Source organism: Protopterus annectens, chromosome 17.part0, assembly GCF_019279795.1.
Source record: "Protopterus annectens isolate FY-2018-M chromosome 17.part0, PAN1.0, whole genome shotgun sequence".
In the NCBI taxonomy this organism is placed as follows: Eukaryota; Metazoa; Chordata; order Ceratodontiformes; family Protopteridae; genus Protopterus; species Protopterus annectens.
The window spans coordinates 652,557,769-652,573,142 of NC_056751.1; the positions used below are offsets into that span (position 1 = coordinate 652,557,769).

At 37.2% G+C, this 15,374-nt stretch overlaps 1 protein-coding gene across 1 annotated transcript in view; it reads right to left on the minus strand.

Annotated features, from left to right (window-relative positions):
- SYT9 (synaptotagmin 9) overlaps positions 1-15,374 on the minus strand; it is a 1,541,933-nt gene that overhangs the window by 921,825 nt on the left and 604,734 nt on the right. Inside the window, exon 2 of the mRNA XM_044059738.1 lies at positions 3,620-3,971. Coding sequence (XP_043915673.1) covers positions 3,620-3,971 — 352 coding nt within the window. The remainder of the gene's footprint in view (positions 1-3,619; positions 3,972-15,374) is intronic.

Below are 15,374 nucleotides of genomic sequence, written 5' to 3' on the forward strand. Positions count from 1 at the left end.
ATTACTTACATTCAGGCAATCATTAACTAAGCAAAGTACAATGAAGCATATTTATAAAAAACATCCTTCCTTTACTGGAATGCAGGGACAGACGACAAATAAAAAAGATATGGCAAATAGAGTTTCTGAATTGTCTCAAAGCTGGTGCTGGAACAGTTTAAGTCAAGTTTCAGGGTCTTTCTTCCAGTCCCGACATTAGAGTCAATCCATGGTGATTACATTCCAGCTTGTCTCTTCAAGAATTGACTGTGGTCATTTCTCAAGTTACAATAAAGTGTCTTTCTTTTGATTATTATTGATAATATTATAATTTATCCTGTTACATTTGTGTCACTGGCTCTGCTATAAAATTATCATATATTAACTAAAGCTTTTTTTTTCTTTTTCATAGATAGTGGTAATCTCTGTACTTATCAAGCCTTAGCCAGCTGACAAAAAGCAATCATTCATTTGCCATTTATAGAGGCTAGTATAAAATCTCCTGATTGAGGGCACTTTTCTAAATACTGTAAGAAACAAGTTACGGTTGATGTCTTGGTGTTTTGCAATAACCTTTTCCCTTGGAGAGTTTATACTATTATTCCTAGGCCTTTACCCAAAATATTTGCTGTATTTTAAAGTGAGATGTGTGCTTTTTAGAAAAGGATGGGGGATCAGCTTAAAATTTCACATGTAACAAAAGTCATGTGAGGTCAGTCAAACTTAAAATTCTGTGGATGCATTTGCACAGAGGATATTGTAATCTTGTAGAGTCCAGTATCTGATGACATTGTAATATTTTTGTGCAATCTAGTGTCAGTATATGTCTTTTCCCCCAGGGTAAATGTCAAATATGTCTCTAGAAAACATAGCTGTGTGAAAACTCCAGAGTTTTGATATTTTGTATCAGGCATTCTAACATAATTCTTTTGAGATACAAAGGGCATCTGTGCATGTCTGGATATCTTTCCTTTGGTTAAAGGTACTAACATTTTCTGCAAGGGGTTCAGGCAGATATACAGGAGCATCAATTGTATCAATAATAGTTAGTCATGGAGTTATATGTACAAAAGATTATGATCATTGCCAACTTATTATGGGTTGAGACACAGATGACAAGAAATTCACCTAGAGAGTGAAGCAAACATAAGTTTATGTACTGCATAAAGCTTTAATTGCTCCATGTACTACCGGTTACAGAAAAAAATTTAGGAGTATAAAATATTTTACTGGCTTTTAAAGTCTTTAAAAGCCAGTAAAGCACTTCGTGCCATCAGACCGACAGTAATGAAGTTCTCCTGTTTCGAACTAACAGCTTTAAAAGCTGTCAGAAATGTTTATTCTGCCACAATTTTAAAAGCTGCTTTACCTTCTGCTACTTCTATCAAGTATCCATAAATATTGTTAATATCAGGTCTTGTGATAGGCTCTACCATTACAATTTTATCTTTTTCTCAATTTTGGAATCGTGACGATCCCTCTATTACATCATTTTTGTAGAAAACACTGGCTATCAGATACTAGACAGAGGGGTATGAGTGAACAAACAGACAGATAGGGATGGCATGCATAGTGCCCCACATTTGTCTATACAAGGAATGCTAAACAATTGCTAAATCATATACGTTTTAATAGACTTGATGAAATATAGTTGCCTGAGTATTTTAACATAAATTGATAGGGTACCAGATTCTAGAGACAGATCTAAACAAACTTCATGATTAAAACAGAATACTGGTAGGAAGTAACAGCATATTTGTCTTTACAAAGTATATTTCAGGCACACTATATGGAGATACAAACTGAGAATATTGAGTCTGTATTCCGTACCTGAATTTATTCTTTGAATTGTGCCCTTGGTATGTCTGTTCTTTGGTATAACTACTGCACAGACTTTAAAAAAATGTTTCAGCTTTAAATCCCTGCATGGCTGCTGAAAGTTATGATTACTTTCCAGTTCTATTTATATTTAATCACATTTACTTAATGAAAGAAGGAGATAGAAAGCATATCTTGCTTGCCACTTAACAGCATTCAGCATTCTACTTCCCCTCACTTCCTATCTTCTCAGCCTGTTTTATGGTCTTTGAAATGCCTTCATGGATTCCCTCCCCATCACCCATTCTGGAAGCCCATTTATGTCTTCAACCAGCTAGATGTACTTTTACAGATCCAAGGACTATATGGCCATTACAAACCTCTGCTTCAACCCCCTCCTTCTCTTCTGTACTTCCTGGGCAGTACAACCTGTTTCTGTTTCCCTGACAACATCCTCTCCAATCATATTGTCCTCACCATCTTTTCTGGTCTCATATGGGAAGAACAGCTTCAGCTGTTCATCTAGCCTCTGAGAACTTCATTTGTCCTACATTACCTGTATCCTTTTGGTGGCTTTCTTCTGGGCTCTTTCAGGAACCTGACAGTTCTTTCCTTGTAGGACCTCTAGAACTGCTGATAACATTTAAAGTGTGGACCGACCAAGGTCTAGTAAAGCAGAAACATTACTTCTTCAGGGGTATATCCTGTTAGGCTGTACTCCATCTTTTTGTGGGCTGCAATTACAGCATTCAAATTCATCTCCTCATGGCCAAGTCCAGGTTTGATCAAACTGACAATTTAATTTCTTGTATTTTCATCAGCTTTACTCCACAAGCCTGTACTTCACAATAGGGTGCCTATGTCTCAGCTGCAGTAGTTTGCATATTCCTGCACTGAATCTTAAAAGCCACCTTTCAGCCCTCTTCATCAGTATTTCCATATTTTTCCTTAGACACTTCTCCCCATCCTAATAATATCCATTTTTGACCCAATAGGCCCACTGGGCAAAATGCCTATATTTAGGGACAACCCTGGAGCAATATCTGGTTAAGTGATTTGCTCAAAGCCACTCAGTAGGCAAAGGACAGCTGAAGGAATCAAATCATTTACCACAGAAACTACAAATCATAGTTTTAACCCTTTGCACCAGCAGCCGCTAACACTGTGTCATTAACAAAATCTTTGATTATGTTTTTCTTTCTCTTCATATATGCCTGAAATCAGCACACTGAAAAATGTCAGCCACAGGACCAATGCCCAATGCACATCATTAGTGACTCTCTTATTTCTGACACTGTCCCTTTCACTACAACACTTTCTCTCCTTCCATTTAACTACAGAGCCAACCAATTCTGTAGTCTTGATTCTACCCCCAGCCTCTTCACTTTTCCCAATATCTTCCTGTGTGCAGGAGGAAGTCCGAGGACTTGGCCTTGAAACTTGATTAGACTACATCCAGCTGTACTCCATTGTTAAGTTTTCCTTTAACCTAGTCATAAAACAATTATCACATTTGTCTGATGGCTTTTTTTGGCCATGAACTGATGCTGACTGTTGTCCTGAGAATTGTTGTTCCCTATGAAAGCAACTAGCTTTTCCTTCAGCATTCTCACCATGGCTTTTCTCTATCTAACTAAAAAGCCCATAGTTTTCTGTATTTTTCTATTACCTCCTCTATTTAACAAGACACAAAATATTTTTTTGAACAAAAATGAACAAGTTAGGCAGAAAATATGATTTGTTTTCTTGTTTTCATTTTGAAGTATATTTGGCTGCATATGTGTCCATAAAGCAATTTAGAAAAGGATATCCATATACTGACCGTGCAGATGAAGCTGGTTCAGTTGTTTGACGATGCATACGGACATTATGAACACAGTTCTCTTTGGTCCCAGCCTGGGCATCTGTTGGGATATCAGGAGAGGTGTGACTGATCTTCATGGCTGACTCAGTAAACGCAATAGGCTGTCGCACAGAATCGTCACTGTAATCCTGTTCATTGGTCTCTGTATCTGTACAATGTTGTTGATCTGGACTTTCCTCCTTCTTCGTCAGTGAAAATCCTCGGTCTCTCCATGGGACCCAGCAAAGCTTCCACGAAACAAAAAGGGAAACACCAAATAAAGCAAGTCCACAAGCGGTGACAACCAATGAAAGAAGGCTCACAGACACATCTGAAAACATAAAAAAGTTCCATTAGTTGACTCTGCAGTTTAATTAAGCAAGAGCAAAATACAATACAGCATTTTTAGATAATTCTATTACATGGTTTTGCATAGCCACAATAACTAATGAAAAACATTACATTTTAAAATTATGGAATGCACACAGAGATGTTCACATAAGCTAAAAATCAAATGCAGAGTAATACCATCATCTTTCCAAATGTCATTTGTTTACATCTACGTACTTCAGTTTAACCAGCTGCAGACAAACTGATTTTCATATCTGAAGCATAGATTGCAAATCATAAATAGAAATACATCAAAACACTCAGCATAGAAACTTATTTAAAAAGTAAGCATTATTTGGAATACTCAGTTATCTGGGATTTATTTAAATATAAAATTTACAATAATGTAGTGTCAGCTTTATTTATATAAGAATTGGAATCAATATTTTCTCCTTAAGTACTAGAAACTGAAATCTGATACACCTCTAAATAGTAGCTCTATAAATGACCTGCAGTAGTTTATAGCTGTGAATTAAAAATAAGAATAAGAAAGCTGCATTCTATTATTTCATGAATCTCTTGTGGGATGAGAAAGCATGATTAATTTTAAAGTATCAGCAGAGGGTTTCACTGCCAAGTTAAATAGGGGTGTCACACTTAGCTTATATTTAGCATGACAATATTTGTTAAGTTCACATTAATTATTTGATGTATTTTAAAAAACATAAAATAGCAATGGGGAAATGACTGATAATTGTATGTTCTGTTGTCAGATTTTAAAATATCACTTTGGAAAGTTGCTTTCACATATTGCCAACCTTAGTACACCTGCACTTGCTTTGCTACAAGCATTGTATTATAATGAGGGGTCACATGATTCAGAGAAGAGAAACATAGTGGTTTCTTCAGTTTTTAAAATATCCCATTTGTGCAGCCTCAGATATAGCATGTATCTATCTTTGTGTGTGTGTGTGTGTGTGTGTGTGTGTGTGTGTGTATATATATATATATGGTGTACTTTTAAAGAATGAATGTTCACTACTTTGAACTTCAAAAGTACACCCGCACTAACGCGAAAGTGCACTTTCCCAAAAGTACACTCTAGTGAACCCGCTAGACCAAATGGGCTAGCAGTCACGGACCTTAGGATTAAGGCACGGGTTAGGGAAAGGGGATAGTTAGTAGGGCTATCCCCTTACCTTGACCCGTGCCCTAACCCTAAGGTCCATGACTATCACACCACAGTGGACGACATTCCAAATCGGGTTATGTCCAATGGAGGACATAGCCCATTTTTCAACGTCCTCCATTGTGGTGCATTAGGTTCGGTCTAGTGAGCTCAAGCGAAACTGCACTTTCGTTAAAATGCACTTTTGCCTAAGTGGGGATGTACTTTCCCATTTCAAAAAAGTAAATTTTTGTTGTAGGAAAGTACACCCATATATATATATATATATATATATATATATATATATATATATATATATATATACATACACATTATATATGATAGATATGGGAGCACTTATAGTAAGCAAAATTTCCAAATGTCAATGAGAGATTGCAGGGGCCCTTGCCCTCATGAAAAGCACTTTATTTTGTGTTGCATTTCTATTATGTCAAAATGTTTTTGTCAACATCAATGTATCGATGTTTCAGTGAGTCAACTACTAGAAGTAGACTCATATATATATATAGACAGATAGATATAAATATACGTAAACAAACTAATACGTAAACAAACTAATAGATACAGATATAGCTATAAAATAAATGGAGAAACTTTTTTACACTCTGAAAACATGAAAACAATATACAGGATTATGACTGAGTTTCTGGTCATAACCAGCTTGCTATATGCTTTAGACATTAATGTCAAGAAATTAATGGCTCTTGACAATTATGATAACAACACATAACAGGCTGGTTTATGATGAGACCTCATCACAATTGTTGCAATGCATGGAGCTTTAACTGTGCTTTTACACTACGGAATCCAAAGACAAGAATAGTGGTGAAATGCTAAATGATTCGCAGCTCGGAAAGCTATAATACACTTTGGTCTGCCACTTTAACATTAGCCAGCAAGGAATTTTATCAGGTAGCTGTTAAAACAATGAAAAAAGGTCCTAATGAGTTTAAGTCAAAAACTAAAAAAAAAACAAAAGTGTTTAAACAGATTCCTGCTGCTCTTCCATGATGGCCACTGACCAAGACTAGCTTTTTCGAATATGTTCATATGCACCAACCTTGTCATTAGTGAGAACAGTATTGCCACACAGATGGCAAGCAAAAGAAAACAGCATCAGAGATGTTCTGACAGCTTTGAAACCTGTTATATGTTTCATCTTGCCACATAAACAAAGAAGTGTGGCAGAGCAAAGTGTCTTAATAGCTTTCAAAGTTGTTAACTGATTACAGGTGACCTTTGTTTTCGGCTGCCATTTGTGTGGCAATGTGAAAAGAGTTATTGCTTTTAAAGCTGTTACACATTTCATGGTCCCATATTTTAAATAGTAATACACTGGAACAGCTAAACTCTCCATGTTTAGAAGGAATTATGGGTATGAATTTGTGATCATAAATCCAGTAGGCTATAAGTTTGTTTATCTCAACAGTAAGCTGGCTATGATCAATCTTATAGAAATATGTCAAAATGGTTATGATCAAACTTACAGAAATATATCAAAAAGTAGACACCTAAAGAATATTGCAGAACAAGTATTGTTTACGCTAAATGAAGGTGTGTGCTGGTCATGAATTTCACCAACAGTGAATAAAGACGTAATTAATAAAATGGGGAATTATGAGACAGCTGCAATAAAAAATTTAGATAGTATTCCTTCAGTGTGTTCAAAATGTTATTATACATAATATTTATGGGTGGCAGGTAATATATTTTTAACCTGATGCAGTTTTTTGACACTCTTGCCCACTTGTGGTTTTAACTGTGCTATTCTATTGAAGCTAAGCACGGAACAATGTATCATAACAGTTACTATTTAAAAAAATGCATATATATATATATATATATATATATATATATATATATATATATATATATATATATATATATATATATATATATATATATATATACACACACATACACACACACAAATTAAATGTGATGAAATTATCCATCAAGGATTAGTTTGTTTTGGGGATCTTTTGCATCATTAACTTTTTCTAAATATTCTAATCAGACTTTCATAATTGTCATTCCCATTTCTTCTATTCAGTAAAGGGATTTTTCCATATGTCTGTGCTTATGTATTATCTTTGGAGAATAGTTCAAGGTTACGTTGAACATAAAATATTAAGGGTGGATTGGAAACAAATCAGACAGCTAAGACTATGAGCTGCTAACCTGCTATGTCCTTTAGAACTTTGATTCTATTACTCACTGTTTAATTAAGTGCACATGTTAACTAAAGCAAGTGACACATAACACTTCTACTGTATGTATAATAGCCATAAACTGCTCTTACAGCCAGAAATATTTCTAGCATATTAATAAATTTAGAATAAACATATACAGCTCTGAGTGATTTCTTCTAACGCAGCAATAAATAATAGCCATGGCTGCATAACTCAACACTATAAAAACTGAGCCACAGTAATAAAGAAAATAAATAACTGAACACTTTAAAGCACATTATATTAAAGAATAAACACAGCATATTGTACCTGACTGAATTTCATTTTATCTTTTTTTAAACAGCTAGTCATTTAAATGTGTCAGTGATACAACAGGTGACACACTTGTCTTTGTTGCAGAAGTCTGTGGGTTCTATTCTCACACTAGATAGATGGATTGCTGACACTGCAGTTCAGCATAAGGAAAGTGCTGCACTACTACATGTGTTGTCCTTAAGATGAGGTGTTAAAATGCGATCCCATCTGCTTGAGGTGCTTGTACCTCAGATTGATGTAAACGATCCCATGGCACCTACAGAAAAGAGTAGCTCCTTGCTTATGGCTACATTCCCCTAGAAGTATAAATACCATCTCAGGACTCTCCTAAAAAAGAGGACACTAGTATAGTATGACTAACTTAGTCAACAAAGAGTAAGTACACCAAAAAATGCCATTATTACCTTGCTGTGAATTTCAAACTACTTTGTTGCATATTTGCTCTCAGACATACAGTACCACAACAGATGCTAAGCAGCTAAATGTGACAGCTTGGCTTGCAAACGGATACTTTATAATGGTTATTAAACAGCTAACTATTGAAATAATTTATCTAGCCCATGCAAGACCCCTTTTCAGAAGAGGCACAGGAAAAAATTCCAAAAATATAGTGAAAAGATAACTGAATATACTTCTTTATTTTGATTTACATGTAGTGCATGCCCTAATGCAACTTTTGAATCAGCATTTTTCATCAGATAATTCTCAACCTAAATACTTACAATGGCTTCCTTACACCGTGTTAAGACTAAAATGGCTGAGACACCATCTCTGAGCTTCCGTGTCTCTGATGGTAATTGTCATCCGGTAGTGCTTCATTTCTTTTGTGTGACTTCTCCCTTCTGTGTGTTTGCATAGATATATAGTTGGTATATATATATATATATATATATATATATATATATATATACATATATATATATATATATATATATATATATATATATATATATATATATATATCAGCCCAAAATCCTGAAGACCAAAATCTCGAAAGTTCAAAATACTGAAAACTCAAAACACTGAAAACACACAGGTACTAACACTTACTATATTCCAGCACAAGGACATATAGAAACATATTACCCTTCAACTATACATGGGGGTCAAGCCCCCTGCACTCCACATCTGGGGGGGGCTGCACTGCCCCATACTCCCTGCTACTTAAATATATCAACTCTGAGAGTACACTTCACTACACAAAGTGCAATCTCAGAGTTGATATATGGGGGTTGCATGGGGGCTTGCCCCCCTGCTTATACTTGGAGAAGAGTAATATGGTTGTCTTTGGAACATAGGTATGCAAGAACACACACACACACACACAAATTGCAGACATTTTTATGACTGTACACCTCAGATATTTGGTTGAGATCAAGTAAATAAAAAAACAAATTTACAAGTAATGGCCCAGAAATGTATCTCAGCTCACTAATGTCAGAATCATACACTGCAGCCCCCTCTGCCCTCTCAGCTTCTTAGTTCAAGGATCAGAAACAAAAAGCACAATTAGGAATGGCTTTTAAACATTTATCTTATATACTTATAAAGTTGACAGACTAAAAAAGCTTTGCATTATCAAGCATTTTCTGAAAGATACAAGATCTGAAACTTAAATGTTTGATATTTAGTGATTGTAATCCACAACAGTTTGCCAGAAGCCACAGATTTTACAAAGAACACAGGAATATACCTCTCAAATTCTTTGCTTTATAATTTTGTACACCAAATATAATGAGGGACAAAATATATTTGTAAAGCAGCTAAACAAAATGAAGAAAATATCATTTACTAGCAGTAACCCAGAAGCAGTCTCTGCATAAGTGACTTGTTCAAAGTCACAAAGTAGACAAATAGAGGTGAAAGGATTAAAACCCTATACCTTTGACTACAGGAAGTAGTTCATTAAAATAATTGCCAGACAACTCCAAAGCACATAAAATGTTAAGAGTACAGGAGGTGTTGCATGGAAATACATTCTCTGAACAATAAAAACTACTCAACTGTAAAGAGAAGCATTATTGATTGACAGTAATCCTCGGTTATTTTCCAGGTAAAAGACATTTTATTTTATTTATACATTATTGACAAAGTTAGTCCCTTTAGACTAGTAGCGTAATTTCAGGGGACAACTGAGATGGTATTTATACTACTAGGAGAAATTTGGCCAGGGCATCAGGGAATTTCCACAACTCTTTTTAATAAAGTCTCAATGCAGCTTATACATCCATCAGAGCTACCACCAATTCATGAAAATGGCACCTCTGTTTAACATCTCATACCCAGGACAATATACTCAGAAATGCAGCATCCCCCTTAAGTTGCACTACAATGCTACCAATCTATCTACTGGGTGTGGGAATAGAACCCTCGGCCTTCTGCACCAACAGTGAAAGTACAGCTTGCAGTGTCACTGACACTATGTTAATGTAGGACAGGGTGGAAGCATGAGGCAAAATCAGTGACATTCTGCAAACTCAGAGACAAATAATAGGCAAACTACTCTAATTCATTAAAAAAGTTCATAGAACAGATTTGCTAACAGCATGCATTTTCTGAACATTTGAACAAAAATTATGAAACTCTTAATAACTAGCATTCCTGGCTGATTATAATCCTTAATGATTTTTAACCCTCGATGATGCATCAGAAAATAAATGTCTGGCATTTACTGCAGAAGATTAAGGGCTCAGGGTTTAATTCATTGTGCCACGTTTTTCCTACTGCATGATTTTAAGTTGCTTAACCAGGCAGTGCTTCTGGGTTGCCCCTTAGCCTGGTTTAAAATCTAGAAAAACAAAAAGATAGAGCATACATATAGGGCTAAATACCCATGTGCAGTTTCTGAACAATAAGAGAAGAACCAAATCATGCGCAAGGGGACTCTAGGCAGAGTAATGCAAAGATCCCATTACTTGGTTGTCTCTCTTCAGTTACCATACAACACCATTGTAACCGGTAAGTCTACATAATATTTTGTTTCTTCTGTACTTTTACAATAACCACAACTGTTTGAATTTAATTTAAAACTTGTTAATAACATTTGTGCAGGAAAAACTCTGACAACCATTTAATGAACTAAACAAAATAAGATACCCTCATATTTAAAACAGACAGCATGAGTAGCAGTAAACGTCTCTTCCTTTGAAACTCACATTTACTGAAAATGTATCTGACAACCCATTAAACTACAACTGACATGCAGGGATTCATAGTCAAATAGCATATAGTGAAGCACTAATTAAGGACTGTCTGAAGGGCTCAGGAATTTAAAAGACAAATGTGTAATGAATTTGATAACAGATTGGGATGGCCTACTGGACAAAAAGGTCTTTTTAAGGACGGCCCAGGAGCGCTATCTGGTAAAATAACTCAGGCAGTCACACTAGACAAACAAATGCTAAGGGAATAAGGTGCAGGACTACAGTTAATTAACAATCATCGCCTGCACAAAGTAAAACGTTGTTGTAACCCAGCACAGCACATCACTCACACACACACACACACACACACACACACACACACACACACACACACACACACACACACACACACACACACACAAACACACACACACACACACACACACACACACACACATACACACACTTACACAAAGTTAAATTAAAAACGCATTAGTACTTAATATTTTACTATCAAACTCACAGGCTTCACGTTGTACATTTTATTGACAGTCAGATAAGCTTGCTGTCAACAGTCAACACAATAAGGAAATCAAGGCTCATACTCAAAAACATCTCATATGATGAAGCCCTTGTTCAGTACAGTCAGTTCTTTCTGACTATGTACATTCACATGTTTGCTTTTGATAAAGTGAACAAATATATATTGACTGAGAAGTGTTCAACTCACTACTGTGAAAAACATATAGTGCACTCCGTTGCACACCTCACATACCCTCCCAAATTCTTACCTCAAGAATCAAAGACAAAAACCCAAAAATCAGGAACAGATTTTAAATCTATATCTTATATACTTACAAAATTACATTAGAAAGCATTTTCTGAAGGACAAAAGGGAAATTCAGTAAAGCTTACATGAATGTTTTTTGGTGTACACATCGCGGCATGATGCGTACACAAGCGCAAACAATTTTAGATTCAGTAAGTGTTGCTTAGCAGCATGCAAGCACAAGCAAACAAAGAAAGTTCTAAGTAATGCAAATTACCTCATAAGCAGGTAAGTTGTATGGAAATGACCCAGGTTGAGTGATCCAACAAGCAGAACGGCAGCCATGTAGACTCTGTGTCCATAGTGTACACGGAATTTTTCCTTGTACAGGACTCTACATGGACAGAAGGTGATGTAAAAAAATTAGAAATATGGACATACCGCCCCAGGAAATATCAGAACACATACATATATTTACAAAATGTACATTGCGGGTTTCTGAAAAACCAAAGGAATATGTAAAAAAAAAAAAAAATATATATATATATATATATATATATATATATTTTTTTTTTTTTAATAATTTTGGCATGTTTGTGCTTTGCACCACAGTGTGCAAACATGCTTAAATGAAAAAAAAAGTAGGAATAAAAAGCAATTTGTCAGAAATGTATGCTAGGACGTCATGTCAGGTCCTGACAATGGTGCATTGGTGCTGTTGCCCAGGTCATATGGCTATGAACCATGTAGTTACCAGGCTGTCAGCACTGATATGTGTGCAAATGAGGTGAACTTGTTGAATAACTTGCTGAATCGGTAAAAGGAGCAACCGTGTCCGTAGATCACTTTCGTCTAGGTTCCTACTCCATAGTGATATTTCCACTGGATATGGATGCCAGCAGGGGTGTGTGTCCTGTTATTTGTAAGTATTTTTGGTACTTACGTGTTATCGCAACCAGATTTTTGTGATACTACCGGTTGTTTCACGATGGTTAAATGTAATCTATTAATGCAGTGAAGATGTCAAACTAATGCTTTCTTTCATACTGAAGGTTGTTTTAGGCAGGGTTATGAATAAAAAAGTAAAAATGTAGTGTCGCTGATTATGTATGCACTTTACTGACACTGTGTCATGTAGCTGGCAGTAAAGTGCATAGATGCTTCAACTGTCAGGGCTGCTGTCTTACTGACTGCAGTTGCTCTTACCAAATATCGGCTCACTTCGCTTTTCTTCAGCAAGTAAGTGACAGAGCATTGCAATGTTTCTGTGTTTTTATGCAACTGTGTCCACGGCTTGCTATACGACTGTAGCTGACAGCTTGCACTCACTACTACAGAACAGATAAACTCTTTCCGCCATTACCTTATGAATTATACTGTCTTAGAAATGTGAGACAATTGAAGTGTGTGTGTGTTATGCACGCAAAACAGGAAGACTTAAACAATTGTTTCTCTTTCCCTGAATGTAATCCACAGTTAGTTTTCATCAGTAAGGACTTCAAATATCAGCTTGCAGTTTTCCCCCGAGTCGTTTTCATGCCAGCATGTGTATTATCGCAACCGCGAAAATCTGGTTGTGATAACACGTAAGTACTGCATTTTTTAATTCCCAGTGCACATGTTTGTGAGGTGTGCTGCATAGCTCAGCAAGTTCATGAGGAAGGATGACCCAGGTGACAGTGATGACATAGGCAGCAAGTAATTAAAAATGGATATATTCAGTTATAGGCTTCGACTGCTGTATAACCTACACTATGTGGCATGGCAAATTGCACAATAAAGCAGGGCCATTAAATTATGTGAATTATAATCTAAGCAGGTGCAATGCATAATAAGTAGCCAATCACACATGGTGGACCTACATCAGATCTGCATAAAGTATGCATACACCCTACAATCTGATTTTCCCTCAATACTCTGAACCATTGGAGTACTGACTCAGAAATTTTAACTGATGAGATAGTGCTAGGGCCTGCTGCAGCTATTCTACATCTGCATGTACTAGAGGCTAAGGTCAGTGCTGCTGGTGCTGCTGACAATAGGCCTAGGCTGAGAAGGATAAGAGTGCACAGGCTCAGGGTAACCTTCCCGGAGCTACATGAGCTGGAGATTGTAGAGTGCTACAGGGTGGACAGGGACATACTACAAGAACTCACTGAGCTCTGCCACCCTCAACTCAGAACCAGAGCCAACAGAGGGGAACCCATCCCAGTGAAAACAAAGGTATGTGTAGCCCTTAGGATAATAGCTACATGTACTTTTCAAAGACTAACTGAGGACATGATGGGGCTGTCACAAACATCTGCATCCAGGGTACTCCATCAATTTCTGGATGCAATGCCACCACATGCCAGTGAGTACTGATTTTTTCCCCTCTCCCCCGAGGTGAGGGCCAGCAATAGGCAACAGTTCTACCATCTAGCACACTACCCTGAAGTACTGGTTGCCATAGATTGCACTCATATACACATCAAGGCACCATCTAGTGAGCAGGGTAGAATCTAAGTCAACTGAAAGGGATACCACTCCATCAACTGCCAGATCATGTGCAATGCCCAGAAATTATCCTGAATGTGTATGCTGGCAGGCCTGGCAGTTATGCCAACTCCCATATCTGGCACACATCACAGCAGTACCAGGTGTTTGCTAGGAGAGACATCCCACATGACCATTTACTGGAGGATGCTGGCTACACCCTGGAACCGTGGATGATGACACCCATCAGAAATGCACACACACCCACAGAAGAATGCCATAATGAGGCACACACACAAACCAGAAACATCATAGAGAATGTGTTTGTGCTTCTGAAGTCACGGTTCCAGCCCCTTGATACATCAGGTGGAGCCTTGCAGTATTCTCCACCCACGTGTACAGATATTCACAGTATGTTCTATGCTACACAATCTGATCCTGCAGAAGCAGCTGCAGCAGGATTAGCAAAGGAAATGCATACACATCTCCCCACCAATGCCTAGGTCACCACAGGCACAGAAGGACTCTCAGGAGGAACCCCCTGCTCATACCCCTGTAGGGAGACATAGGCGTGCTTGGTATGCCCTGGCTTTGGCTAAGAGACAATGTATGGCACATTCACTGACAACCTAGGGACCTAGAGACTTACACCTTCAACTACTCACATACAGAAATTAAAATAGATGCCAGGCAACCCACACATCCTGTACCTACCCATGTATTGGCTGTGTACTGCTTGCATCTGAAAGAGTCAGCCCTGAACTAAACCTGCTGCATTTGCAAGGTAAGTCCATAACCAACACAGTACTAGTAAAGATTATTATGATATGACAGTGTATGTATGGATCTAGTACATTATGTAAGTAAATTTGGTGGGCCACCTGGTCAGAAATAACATCCACATGGGACTACAGATACCCATTCCACTAGCATGTTTCCATTACTATTTACTAGGCCTCATGTATGGAATATTCATGCAGTCTTATTGTAACAGATTACTGGTGCATCAGTTAAGGGAGATGTTTGACAGTGGGATGACATGATAGTCAGACTACTGTGTATACCAGCACAATATTTGATGTTGTTCCCCCACCCCCAACACAACAGTGTCCCCTTGTAACTCCTGTAACAGTAACTCAGCAATGGTATATCAGCATGCCAGGCAGTCTGAGGACATTGACATAGAAACTGATCTTACGTTATATGTCTTACTTAATGCAGGAATAACAATGTCCACCTGATGAATCTGGGCATCTTGGGGCAATATAGCAATTGCCTCATGTACACTGACAACTGTCTCCTACCACCCAACTCTACAACC